This window comes from Lampetra planeri, chromosome 12 (genome assembly GCF_965212315.1).
Source record: "Lampetra planeri chromosome 12, kcLamPlan1.2.h2, whole genome shotgun sequence".
NCBI classification, from domain to species: domain Eukaryota; kingdom Metazoa; phylum Chordata; class Hyperoartia; order Petromyzontiformes; family Petromyzontidae; genus Lampetra; species Lampetra planeri.
In genome coordinates this window covers 14,540,811-14,554,665 of record NC_136118.1, presented here as the reverse complement: position 1 = coordinate 14,554,665, position 13,855 = coordinate 14,540,811, and the positions used below count along the sequence as shown (strand labels likewise).

General features: G+C 46.7%; 1 protein-coding gene across 2 annotated transcripts in view; it reads left to right on the top strand.

The window, feature by feature from the left end:
* MFHAS1 (multifunctional ROCO family signaling regulator 1) overlaps positions 1-6,234 on the top strand; it is a 58,317-nt gene extending 52,083 nt beyond the window's left edge. Inside the window, exons 3-4 of one of the 2 annotated variants that reach the window (XM_078599621.1) lie at positions 1,276-2,639; positions 4,066-6,234. In XM_078599621.1, coding sequence (XP_078455747.1) covers positions 1,276-2,279 — 1,004 coding nt within the window. In that variant the 3' untranslated portion in view covers positions 2,280-2,639; positions 4,066-6,234. Of the gene's footprint in view, positions 1-1,275; positions 2,640-4,062 lie in introns of both variants that reach the window. The other variant, XM_078599620.1, reaches the window with a different exon arrangement.
* The last annotated feature ends 7,621 nt before the right edge of the window (positions 6,235-13,855 follow it).

Sequence of the window (13,855 nt, the reverse complement as noted above, 5' to 3'; positions counted from 1 at the left end):
TAATGCGTTGTGTAGCCATTGTGTTCATAACCCGTGATATTACACTGGCTATATATTTTATTAGCGACGTAACATTCATCATCATTGTCTCAGCCTCGTGGTCACCTTGTTCACCACAGGAGCATTTGGCACAAAATCATTGTTTCAACTCCCAATACGATTCATCCTGAACTTGCTGTGGGGAATGTACGTACGTATGTTGAACTTCTTTCGCACCGTATGTAGCCAACCGTGCCAGTCGAAGGTGTGGAGTGAGCCATGTGCTCAGAGGTGGATTGTGAAGGCGCAATAACGTCATCGTTCACATGCCTAGGCCACTGTGGACCACTGTTATACTCCAACATTAATCTGTAACTACTTTTTGTTTTACTCTTGAAATCACAGTAACTGGGGCACATTTACATCATGGGACCTCCTTTGCCAGTACCAAATTACGATAATAGGTTTCCCCCTTTTTACTGGCACATTTACGTGTCGCTTTGAATTGTGCATTTGAAATATTTGAAAAAAATGAGAGGTGAAGTAACAATAGTCGTGGTGCTCCCATGTATGGAGGCAACAGTGGGTGTCCTGATGGATTAACTGCCACCAACCCCTAGAGTGCTGTGGGATTCTTTAAACGACGACGCACAGCCGCCAACACAGATTCACACCCCCCCCCCCACGCTCGCATGAGTAGGAAGACACTCGAAACGAGGTGGCGGCCCGGTGACTCACACAGGGCTCATTCGTGTCGGGACACCGAACCGGCGCTGATGAGATCAGACAACTGGCTTCCAGCCAACGTTTCAACATACCTCAACTCGCTCCATCCCAACACGCTCCATCCCGTGACATGTGAGCACCATCCCCGTGCCCAGTTTTAGTCGCATTCCTCGAGGGTAACTCGTTTGATGATCTCAGCATGGTTACTGGTGGCTTCAAAGAGGGAGAGAGAGAAAAACTCATAGCGTAATTGAGGCACGAGTGTGCGATCACCGATTGGATGCCGGTACCCTTTGTTCGTATCCAAATGTGGATTCGAATACAGGTAGCTAATCGTCGTTATAACGTGTGCTCACTGGAGTAAATTCACGATCTCAGCTCCGTAGCTGATGACTTGAGAAAACAACCCGTTAAATAAAATACACCTAATTTGTCTCATCCTTGGACTGAGAATTTGATGTAGTACATCTGGTGTCGTTATTCACGGTCATTTCCTAACAAGATGGGTAGAATGTTGCGATTCATACGATGTCACCTGACCACGCCGCTGTGTATCCCTCGTGGGCGCAGGTGAGCTGCTCAGCCAGCCACGGCCAGAGGGCGTCACGGAGCTGGTGTGCCCGCGGGACGGCACGGGCTCGGAGAGAGTGCACGTGTCGCTCGTGTACCCCCCCTCGCCCATCTCCCTCAAGCCCTGCCCGCCCGCGCCCTGCTCGCTGCCCCTGCCACCGTCGCCGTCTCCGGGACCCTCTCCGTCCCCGTCTCCCACCGCCCCCGGCGGTCCGCACACCCTCCCGGCCGCCACCACCGCCACCACCTCACCCGGCTCCTCGCTCAGCCTCTCCCTCACGTCTGTGTCCAGCCCGAGTCCCCTGGAATCCCGTCCCGCTTCGAAACCACCCTCGCCCTCTCCCTCGCCCGCGACGCGTGCCGGCACGCCCGCCGACCGGCACGCCGGATCGCCGCCCAATCCGCCAAACTTGGAGTCTCTCAGCTCCACGGAGACGCTGCACGCGCGCCTTTACCCCAGCGCCGTGATGACCACGCCCAAGCCGGGCGCGACGTGCTGCCCGCAGGACGGCCAGCCGGGCGGAGCTGCCAGGGCTCGCCCCCACCCACCGAGCAAGCCCAGCATCGTCACGCACATCGGCACCCACCCCGTGCGCCGGCCGCACGCCGCCGACGGGAGGCCCGCCGCCAGGACCGCCACGGCCGCGCACGGTCCGCACGCGGCCGTGACTGCGCACGCTCGGGTCAACGGCTCGGCGTCGGCGCCAGGCACGGCCTCGCGTCCCCGGTTAGTCGCTCCGCACCAGCAGCAGCAGCACAGCGCCAGTGTCGGTAGCAGAACGACGCGGCCGCAGGGCCGTGCCAGCCACAGCTCGGCGCCACACTCGCCCACGGAGCCGCTCCCGCCGGCCTGCGCGCAGCCGCGGAGCCTGTCGTGGCCGACCGTGCACGGCGCCGCCGCCGCCACCGTCACGAGCGCGACCTCCACCCTCGCTCCTAACCCCACCACGACTTCCCGGCCACACCTCAGGAACGGCGCGCGACCAGGACCCTCGGCCAAGTGAGGGATGGAAGGGGCCGCGAGCTGCCCACGCCCGGCCGGGTTCGGCAGCGCGAGAGCGATGGCCGCTGTCCGTTCCCTGTTGTGGAGCCCCTGGATCTCATGGTGGGGGACCCCTTGGGACTGCTCGAGGGGGGAATCCACGTGACCGTCGCCACGCGAGACCGAGGAAGTGCCACGTATTCACGGTCTCCACGTATTCATGTTCTCTCCCGCTGCCATTTGCTTGGCGATGACTTTGGCCAACCCTTATCGACGTGCGGCTCGGCAGAGGCGGCAGAGAGAAAGGCGCACGGAGCCGCGCTCGCTGCGTGGAGGGGGCGCGCCGACTGCCGTGCCGTGACGATGCGCTGCTTGGAAAGAGGTTGGTCACACGCTTGATGAAATGCCGCTGAACTTTCCTGCGATAGGAAGTGAGAAGGTAGAGGGGGAAGACCTCCAGGAGGGGGTGGTCTGCTCAAGGGGTTGATGCTGAGATTCATGGTTTTGATTGTGGCCAGCGAGCCAACATTTTAATCAATTTCTCAAGTGTATCGAACCCAGTAATCTCAACGCCGTCACCAATGAATGCACAAAACCCCATAAGGGTTTTTTTTTTGTTACTAAATTTCACTTGGCTATATTCTATGAGCTACAGTTTTAACTTGAGCATATTTTTAAATGAATGACTCGCAGCAAACCCCCCACCCCAATATGCAATTGTTTTGTTGATCAGGCAAAATATTTGTGAAAGTATTAAACAAGGCATGCGATACACATTGCAGCTATTCTGTTGTTCTATTCTGTTGGTCAGTGCTGCCATCCAAAGGAGTTTGCTACATAAGTACATTAGCATATACATAGCTGATGACTCATTGAAGTTGAAATTGGTTCTAGTTTGTCTTTTGAAAAATAATTGTTACAGAAAAGCATTAATCTAAATGGACCGCCTGTGGATGAGTTAAAGGTTGTGGCTAAAGTAGCCAGTAGATGGCAGTATAGCAATAATACAATATATTGGTTTTGTTATCACTTAAAACTTTCGTGACTGCAGGAATTCATATTATTTGGTTCTTTCGGTAAAGTCACGTAGATAGACGTGACTCTACCGAAAGAACCAAATAATATGAATTCCTGCAGTCACGAAAGTTTTAAGTCAAAATGTATTGGTTTGTCTGTTTGGCTGCTACAAATGCCTTTCTCTGGTAGGGTGTGGCGAACAGTGCCGCTATTATTGTGTGGACTCTAACGACGAGGTAGCTCTGTGTTATCCACTTCTGTGAGTCGTTCTTCAATGCTGTGCGAGAGATTTGGATACTTCACCTCGTCACGTGAAACCGATATCGCAACAGGGTTGGAATTTGGTTAAATTATTTTTAAAATATGTATTTAAAGTGAGATGTTCTGAAGGGACCGTGGCAGCTTAGCATTTATGTAGTTAAATGTTCTCCAATAATTGAAGAGAGCCTTGGGAAATTTAATTACACTAATGTCTTTAAGTAATTATAAATATATCGTGTGGTGGAGATCTCGGCGCGTCCAGTGGGCTTATGAGGCTGCATCTTGCCGGGCAGTCAACTGCAGTCCAGGGTTGTGTGGTTTTAACAAATTAATGTATTTAACAAACCCCTCTACTGCAATGTTTTTTTTTTCTGAATACAGAAATGTAAGCAGAAACATGACATTCAGAATGTGCCCGTTTCTCAGGTCTTCTTCAGAAAATAAAATGTCTCGAGCAGATTTCCGCCTTATCTTGCGTACGGTCTTTTGCGATTGCCAACCGAGTTGTCTCTCGTGTGTTTCTTCAGCAGAGCGAGCCCGCGTGTGGACTTCCTCCTCCTCCTGCTCCCCTCGCTGTGGCCGCATGTCCGGGTTCTCCACGCTGCTCCACCCGCAACGCTGCCGGCCGGTCAAGAGGGCCTTCTCTGTGCGCTCCCACGGCAGTGCGGATGCCCACGCTCTAAGCTCGTGATCTCCCATTGGTTAACATTTGCCCGAGTTTGTTGCCAAATAAAAAGGTTTTTGTTTTAATGTTTCATATTCTCAGCCATGCAGAAAGATGTGTACGGAATTATTTGGTGCACTGTTTGGAACTGTGAAAGCAAAGCTCGTTGGGAATAAAGAATTCCTCATGGCCTGAAGGTGTGAACCTAAATCGTGCATCATTTTTTTGATGTGGCACACTCAATGCACTTTTTCCTCATTTTAAAAAAAAGAGGTGGCTGACTTGCTCAGAGGGCTAATGCTACACTCATATCAGAACAATGATCCAGATATCCTAGAATACAATTCATGCTTTGTTTGCTCAAAAATTAAACCACTCTGTCATAACTTAAACATTTGATGGTTTCAGCCAGGGCCCCTATGGATATGCAAAACTAGCATTGTAAAAAAAACATGATATTTAATTTACTCCAGTCCATCTGTGATGCCAAAATACAATAGTCTGCATATATTGTATGATATGAAGTTAACCACCTGCCACAGTTTATTATTTACTATCCACATAACGATGCATTGATTAGCGTCGATTCTTGCGCTCATGATACGTACATCGAAGCGCGCATGTAAGAGATGTTTCTGATTTGTTGTTTGCAAATGATGCGTCACGGTTATTCTAAAGGAGAAAGGAAACTGCAATCGAGACGAAGCGTATTCTTGAATCTAATCGCAACCCCCAAGTTGTGACAATCGAATCGCTGGGGGATGCGGACTTTGGGAGTGAATCTTTTCCCATGACTGCCGCTCACACAGCGTGAAAGACTGCCACCTTGTGGCTGATGGAAAGAGAGGCCGACTGATGAACTATTGGCAACAGATTTGGTTATTGTTCAAGGTTGTTCAGAAACAAGATGCAGTTTTTTTCAAGCTTTTCCCTTCATCCTCAGACGCTGATAGCATGAAATTAGAATGCATTTTCTGACAGTATCCATCACATGTATCATATTTATAAAGAAAAATATGAATTGCATCTTACGCTTAGCCTGCATGCACACACATGCAGATGCTGACTAAATGTTCATACTTTTGCTCAGGGGGCAAATGCCGATTTTGTGAGCACCGCGTGAGCACCGCTGAGATCCTGGCTTCAGCTAGGATCTCCACCGGCTGTACAGAACAACTGTCCATACATTTGATTATACACTTAAGTTCATCCGATGAATTAATTATAAATATATCTCCAGACTGACTTGTGACAAAACAAGCCAAGTGAGGTTATTCCAGAAGTAATTCTGGGGTTTAAACTTCTGGCAGCAATCCCTGGCATGGCGTTGTGCTCCGAGAACTGATTGAAGGAGTTCCACGAGGACAATCCTCCACCTCACGGTGAAAGCAAATCGTCTAGGGGTGTGTATGTCACACCTTATGCTTACTTCTTCGTGTGGCATGGAAACCTGTTGTTTACCGCACGTGATTTTAACGAATTGTTTTGTATATTTGCAAAGATGAAACAAGTGTTCTGGGGGGGGGGGGGACGGTTGTGTCCGTGTGCCCCGAGCTTTCACAGCTTCTTGCCTTAACGTTGAAGCTCAGTGCGGAGTTGGTGGTGGGCGGTCTCTCTTCACGTGCAAGCACCCGCACGCTTTGTCTGCATCCACGGTTCTTGCACTTTGTACATTTCGTTTTCCACTCGAGCAAGTTTCTGGCGAGCAAGCGGGGTGGGGGAGTGGATTGTGTTTGGTGAGATCACAGTTTTATTGAACATTCGCCACACGTGCAATTCAAAGCACAGAACAAGACAAATACCCATGTGACTCAGGGGTCTTGATATGTTTCACATTGTTTTCAGAAGTGTAACTGTAAACAAAGTTGCTGGCTTTATCCATTTATTGACGCTCCTCTTATATCTGTGGGAGAGTGTGTGTAAGTTGTTGCTTGAAATGTGCTTTTGTTCATGAAGCAATATTCACTTTCACAATTGGGCGGGTGTCTGGTGATAGGGATTTTGCATCCCAATTAAAGGGAATTTTGACACTGAACGAACTTGTCGTTTTTCATTTGAAGTTTTCACACTTGGTGCGCGCATTCGCTTCTCATCGCGTTGAGTTGGTGCTATTATGAATACACACACACGCACTGGTTCAAATCGTCTTAAAATGTTTTCAAAATTAGATTGAAAACGGGCAGGAATTGACTGAAAGTAGTTTCTGATGGTATCCCAATATATACACTACACTGTGTCCGTGAAGGTATCTATTAAAGCATTATAATTAGCAGTTTCAGCTAGGTCCATAATTTTGGGGCAGTTTAGGACGATCAGAATCGCCCGACCTCCTTCCCTGGCGATCTTTTCCAACACCTTCAATCATCACGGGAACTGAGGTGACGCTGCGTGGGCTGCGAGTCGGAGGCATTTCCTGTTCACCTTCGGATGCCACGGGGATGTCCTCTACCAGCCACTGGAGCAATTGCTGCCTGGGTGTTGTCAAGGGGTGGCTTCTTAATGATCAACCATGTTATGGATGATGATCTGGTAATTGCTGCTCACTCTGAGAAGGAGTTGGACACTTGCTGAACGTAGAGCATGCTACTCAGAGATGTGGCCTTTAATATCATCAAATACTCCACCCCCTCAACTCTCCGTGAATGATAGATAAGTTGTGGAGAAAGCCACAGTTTGCTCATGACCAGCTCTGGTTGGCAGCAGAGGTTTCACTCCGAATCAGTCGAGCGGAACTAACTTTCCAATGGGCAGAGTGCTTATGGCTAGCTCCGGTTTGGCAGAGGTCTCCAAATCAGTTCAGTGGCATATTTTCATCAGCCGTGTAATGCTGTGTGGAAGCTACCTGGCACATTGCTATGTATAAAGCCCTGGATTTCTCGGCCACAGTTAAGGGCCCTCCCTTCTATACGCTTATGAAATGCCGTTTTGAAGGAAATTTAGCGCTGTTTTCAAGCATTCAAGCTGGCCTGCCTACGATTCATCCTGGGTTTAACCAGCCAACATTGTGTGAGGAGCTCAGATCCTCAAACAACACAGTACCATCAACGAGCTCCTCTGTCGGACAAGGCTGCATTGGCTGGGTCCCTTAGGCCCAGCCACCGCAAGTCCAATTACAGATGCAAGATGAATGCTGATCTAAGGCTAAATCTGACGAAAATTACACAGAAACATTAAACACGGAATTTGAAGCATTCTACCTACGTGACTTTACCGAAAGAGCCAAAGAGTATTAAACACGGAACTCAGCTCGCACAAATAGGCACCACCATCGCACGATGTGAAGCTTTCGTGACCGCAGGAAAACACGACGTTTTGGTCGCAACACAAGCATCCGTCTTCAGGTGAGAGAAACATTCCTGCGATGGGAGCTGGTAAGAACGTTGGGTTGCTCGGTCAATGGCCAGGGTCAACGGCGGCGTGGTGTATTCCGCAAATATGCCCGACTGTGAGGGCGGGCACAAGCCGGCGTGAGTAGGTTAAACGTTAAGTTTTATAAGGGCACCACGGGGTGACCAGCCCCTCCCCACCCAGCCCCACCCCTCCCATCCCCCACCCAGCTCCACCCTCCCCACCCTCCCCACCCAGCCCCTCCCCACCCAACCCCTCCCCACCCAGGCCCTCCCCACCCTCCCGACCCAGCCCCTCCCCACCCTCCCCTCCCCACCCAACCCCTCCCCACCCTCCCCTCCCCACCCTCCCCTCCCCACCCTCCCCTCCCCAGCCCAACCCTCCCCACCCAGCCCCTCCCCACCCTCCCCTCCCCACCCAGCCCCTCCTCACCCAACCCTCTCCACCCAGCCCCACCCCCCATTTTTGTATGCACGACGGACGGACACAATCCTCTGTGGGCTGGTGGAACCAGGTGGTTCCTACCAGTACTATCAGTGTATAGCTCCCAGGGAGGTAATGCATTGTTTCATGTCACAGTACTGCATAAAGAAACTTTGCCAATAATGATTTGAAGGAGTGGAGGCTGAAACTTTAGATTAAGCTAATGTACAGGTTTGGCATAATCCGTTTCATCTGACCATTTGTTAAAGATAAAATGTGATGTACTTTAGAAAATATTATCACTTTGATTTTGCATCATAAACAATTCACACAAGCTATATCAAAATAGACCCAGTGGTGTATAAGGCAGTTTTGATAAAAAGTAAGGCTATGAACTGCACTACAGTGTGTTGCTGAGAGGCATGTCTGAAGGAATTGTATTTTATAATTCTTTTTGCGATATTGAGATATGTTTACATTTTAAATGCCAGGTTTCAGTTTATAAAACGTTTGTGCCAGAATACCTTGAATGCTTTTTTTAAAAGCATTTGTTTCAAACAAAGCATTCAAACAAAATTGTTTATTGTGGAGTTCACTTAAGTTGTAAAAAAACAACATACATTAAAACTATTACACTACAAGAAGATAACAAAATAAATGTAAGCGATCCCTATTCCTACACTACTCTACCAGCACCTTCATGTATTTGATTTTCAGTTCAACTTTTCGGACTATCATGGGCTGGGAACGGTTACTGTCCCAAGACACCGGATACTGATTCATGACCAGTCAGTGGAAATAGGTGTGTTTTAGAACACTCATTATTGCAAATAGTGTAGAAAATCGATACTTTTATGGGTTTTTTAGGTGGTTTGATTGCTTATTAGTTTATAACATTCTGAGCGTGTGATTCCTCGGGTACTCGTGTTGAGTGCAGTACATGCGTTTTAAAGTTTAATGTTTGGCTTGACCCACAATAATAAGAGACACGAATAGGATGGTCATTGATTATAGGAGTTTATTGTACTCAGCATTCTTGTATGAGTCAGTTTGCTGAGTCAGCAACTATTAGATATCAGTTATCTGACTGCGGCTCAAATGAAACCAACAAAAAGCAGAAGTACATGCTTTTACTTCCTCTCCGCTTTTTATTTACTGAAAGTAAAATGTGCATATTTGTGTCTCATATCTGGGTGTCTCTGGTTCTATGAGTGTATCAGTGGCGGCTCGTCAATAGAGGGCGCAGGGGCGCCGCCCCCATCAAGATTCAAGAATATACATATACAAAAATTATATAAAAATACATAAATAAAATATTTTTTTCATACGATGTGCCGGCTGGTAGTAAGAAAAGCATCAGCATTTAATAAAAACTGGCTTTAATCGGTCAACTATTTTCTATGTTTTTCAATGTGTTTCATGCGGGGCGCCGGACAAATGGATGTCTATGTGAGACTTTAAATTTTCGGACAGCATGTGACCTGAAGCTGGTCTCTAATTGGTTTCTTAAAGATTCTCCTCGGGGCGCAAGTCGTTGCGTCCCTGGCCAATCAGAATTGGATACATGTTATTTTATCCAATCTGTTTGGTTCTCGTCACCTGTCATTCAAATTTTACGCTCTGGGCCACTACTGCGAGTGCGCAGGCGACACCACTTCGACACTTGCTAGGCTGATAAAATTTTTTGTGTAAACAATGGCAGCAGTTCATCCAAATTCTGTAATTTATTTACAAAAAAACCCTTTCACAAGGCTTTCGCTGGAAGAAATAAAAAAGATAAAGGATCTCGGACCGGACCAACCCGATTTACAAATCCAGCAGCAGGCCAGTGACAGAGGACGAAGCTACACACGAAGCTTCACCCGCGCTTGTTATGAGAAACGGAGGTGGCTGGCTGGATGTGATGTTAGCAATTCTCTTTTTTGTTTTCCCTGTCTTTTATTTCAAAGTGTCGGCACTGAAGTTGTGTGGACAACGACGGGGGTAAGAGACCTCAAACATCTCTCTGACAAATGCAAACGTCATGAAAGTAGCCGCAGCCATATTGATAATAGCATGAAACTAACGTTTTTATGTTCAAGTAGGAAACATGCTTTTTGGTACTTTGGTCTGAAATGTATATAAAAGAGAAACATTTATGTTCAAGTAGGAAACATGCTTTTTGGTACTTTGGTCTGAAATGTATATAAAAGAGAAACATTTATGTTCAAGTAGGAAACATGCTTTTTGGTACTTCTTTTGGTCTGAAATGTAAATAAAGATCATCAAAATTTATATTCAAGTAGTCAAAATGGTTTTTGGTACTGCTTTATATTTATTTGCCCCCCTCAATAAAATAAAAAAAAATGCGCCCCCCCAAAAATAAATATCACCAGCCGCCACTGGAGTGTATGTGTCCCCTTGACTGTGTGTGTCTCAGTATCGGTGTGAGAAGATTCGTGTCTGTGTTGTTTCGTGATCCCGGATAACCCGCCGTGAAAGTTGTTTTGCTGTGGGACTTTTTCGGGTTATCTCGTGTTATCCGTGTTATCTCGTGTTGTCCGTGAAAACAAAGGGCGCGTATTAGAAAGCAGCTTGGATATGTATTATCTGGTAATATAGTGGATAATCGTGGATAATACGAATCGGGCAGCAGGGAATATACATTTTCGCTGACCCTCAAGATTCCGCGGAACACATTCCTGCGGAGGGAGCTGGTAGGAACGTTGGGTTGCTCGGCCAATGGCCAAGGTCAACGGCGGCGTGGTGCATTCTGCAAATATGCCCGACTGTGAGGGCGGGCACAAGCCGGCGTGAGTAGGTTAAACGTTGAGTTGTATAAGGGCACCACGGGGTGACCAGCTCCTCCCCACCCAGCCCCACCCTCCCCACCCAGCCCCTCCCCACCCTCCCCACCCAGCCCCTCCCTGCACGACGAACGGACGGACACAATAATCCCATGTGGGCTGGTGTAACCAGAGGTTCCTACCAGTAATAGTTGTGGATGATAGGGGCACGGAAAGGACACGTTGTACAGTTTAACACAGACACACACCTGTTGATGTGTCCAGGGGATTTCCCCGGGGAGAATTCAGGTTTTTTCAGAAGATGCCACCTCCCACTCAAGAAGTGCGTGTGCGTGCGTGCTCTCAGTCTTTCTTCACATCCTCGACCGCGAGCAGCCCTCCTCCACTTGATGCTCGGCGACTAGAAGACCTCCACTTCGTCAGGTATGATGAGTAAGGTCTCATTCGTAGTTTTTACCAGAGGGGAATTTGTTGCAGTGTGTGTGTAAATGTAAATTGGTATCAAAGTTTGAGCGAATTAAGAACCTGCGAATGGTGTACTATAGTAAACTACTGTTAACGGGCAATGTTTATTCAGCACATTACAATGATATTTTTCCATAATAATGTAAATACAAATAATAATTCACAGCCATTGTCGCGCTACTGCTGGAAGGCTTTATCAAACGGTGTCAGTCTCGGGGATTATGGATATTGCACCTCAATAGCCATGTGGGTTTGTAAAGTGGGGCACTCAGGACCGTTTCAGATATCACTCGGTCCTGATGTTGACGCGAATTAAACGCATTTAGATGGCTCAATAGAGCAGTGTGCTTACGAATATTCTGCACAAGAGTGAGCTTGGACTGAACTAAATAGATACATTCCGCAGTCATTTTTGTATTCGAATGAACGAGGACAAAACAAGATTTTACAAATTATAACTGTGCTACGTAAAACAATTATTGTAACTAGCTCGTCCATTACGTTAAATAATTATCCAATTGCATAAATCACGACTGGCTGCCTGGCAGGCTAGCGATCGGCCCTCCCGACATGTCTAGTTTTATTTTGTACATTTGTCTTATGCACATTATTTAGATCAATGGGCTATTGTAGATACCCTGAAACAGAGCTGAGCTTTGGAAAGTACCTATTTTGGATTTTAAAAGTAACCAATGCCGACGAACGTAGTTTACGATGTTGAAACACGTCGTGGGCTTTCACGACCAATATCATCCATACGAGGGTTTCTTGGGTTAGATCGCGTAAATATATAGATGTGTCGTTAAACCCACCACTACCCGACACATTTAGATATTTACGTGATCTAACCCAAAAAACCTCTTCGTTTACTATATTACAGTATTTTTCTGTCCTAAGATACTGTTCATGATATGAATATGTTCTGCTCGAGAGCTTTCCATAAACCATTGCCAACTATATGTTTCAAAGTCCATTCTTAAACGTTTTAAAGTTTGCCTCAAGGTCTTAAAGTTCCCGACAGTCGAGTATTATATTTGGCCGCACATTTTGTAAAGGGGATTTCCACGGAGCGAATGAGGGGCGCCTCCCACTCGGGTTGAAGGTCGTTGCAAGCTCCTCCATCACGCTCATTTATCAGAAGACTTCACTTGGTGAGCAACGTCTCGGCATCCCCGCCTTTTACACAAATAGAAATGTGCCCCAGAGCGTGTAATATATCATTCGGATCCAATGTGTGAGCAAATTCAAAGCTTGCGAATGTTGTGCCGATACTAAAAGTAGTGTCTCACTCAATTGAGTATCTTGGCGTTGCTTATTTCCTGTTTAGTTTTATTTGTATGTATTTATTTAGAAGTGATGTGTTTATCTTTCCTATACTTTGCACTCCTATCGTGTTTTTGTGTTGTTGTGACGTTCTAACCCGCCCCAACTGGGCATCTGTGAAAAAGAGCGTTATAGCTCATCAGATTCCTCCAGTCTAAATAAATACAGCGCATTTCGATTCTGACTTTCCTACAAGTGGCACGCATTGTAATTAACACAATTTCTTCCGTCAACCCTTAGGCCCAGATCTCCAATCCCCCTGTGCGAATCCCCATAATACTAATAACCAGTTAACGCTTAACTAGAATCACAATAGCAATACAAGTCCACCTTCAGTACGAACAGAATACACCTTAATATAGTTAAGGATAGCTTATGTTCACCAACTTATGAAATTAATCTAAGCTGCCAATCACAACCAATTAACCAGCAAACTCAAGCTATTAAATTGGATCCCGTGGATGATTGTGCTGCCGTTTAAACTACTAATGATCTGGACCAGGAAGCTCATTCACACCAAAGCTGAGCTGTTAACTCCTGATAATAATGTTGGATGTAATCTTCAGCGAAACATTCAAATTTCGAAAACTTTGCTTGCTTTTCATAACTCCGGTTTACTGAAAAAAAAATCAAATGGAAAATTTTCCCATGCGATTGGCTCTGTTGGGTGGCGGAGGATATAGTTGAAAATTGGCATTATACCTGCATAATATAACCCAAAAATAAACCAATTAAGAATTTTAAGTATTTTGCATCCGTCTGCATTATTCGAATAAGACAGATTTCCCGCAAGCCGGGCAGTGGTGACCATGCACACCTGTAAGCCAACACTGTGGAGGCGAGGGTTTGGTGGACCGCACAAATGTTGCAAAACTCCCTTGTCGTGGGCGTTCAGGAGTCATATCACCCTGGCTCGCCAGAAGAGGGCGGCACGGAAAAATGTGGACCCCACTTTTTCATTTTGTATGGGAAAGCTTCCCCTGCACATGCGCGGATGTGCTCTGGGTGCTCTGGTTTACTCCCATGTAAACACCTATTCACTGATAACACATTAATAGAGGACCACAGAGCTTGGACCATGTTGTCGCCAGCTTATTGCATGGCTGCCTTCTTGCTCTGTGGGTTTTCACGCCTCTAAGTTGTTCCCTCCGAGAATGAACAGTGTACGTGTCACATGTTGAAATTGTTATTATAATGCGATGTGAACCTTTTTCATGAAAGCATTTAATAACAAAAATGTATTTATGATATGTTGGGTCATTGTTTTCTTTCTTAGAGTTGATTCATTTTCTCAACCGACACCAGCAAACT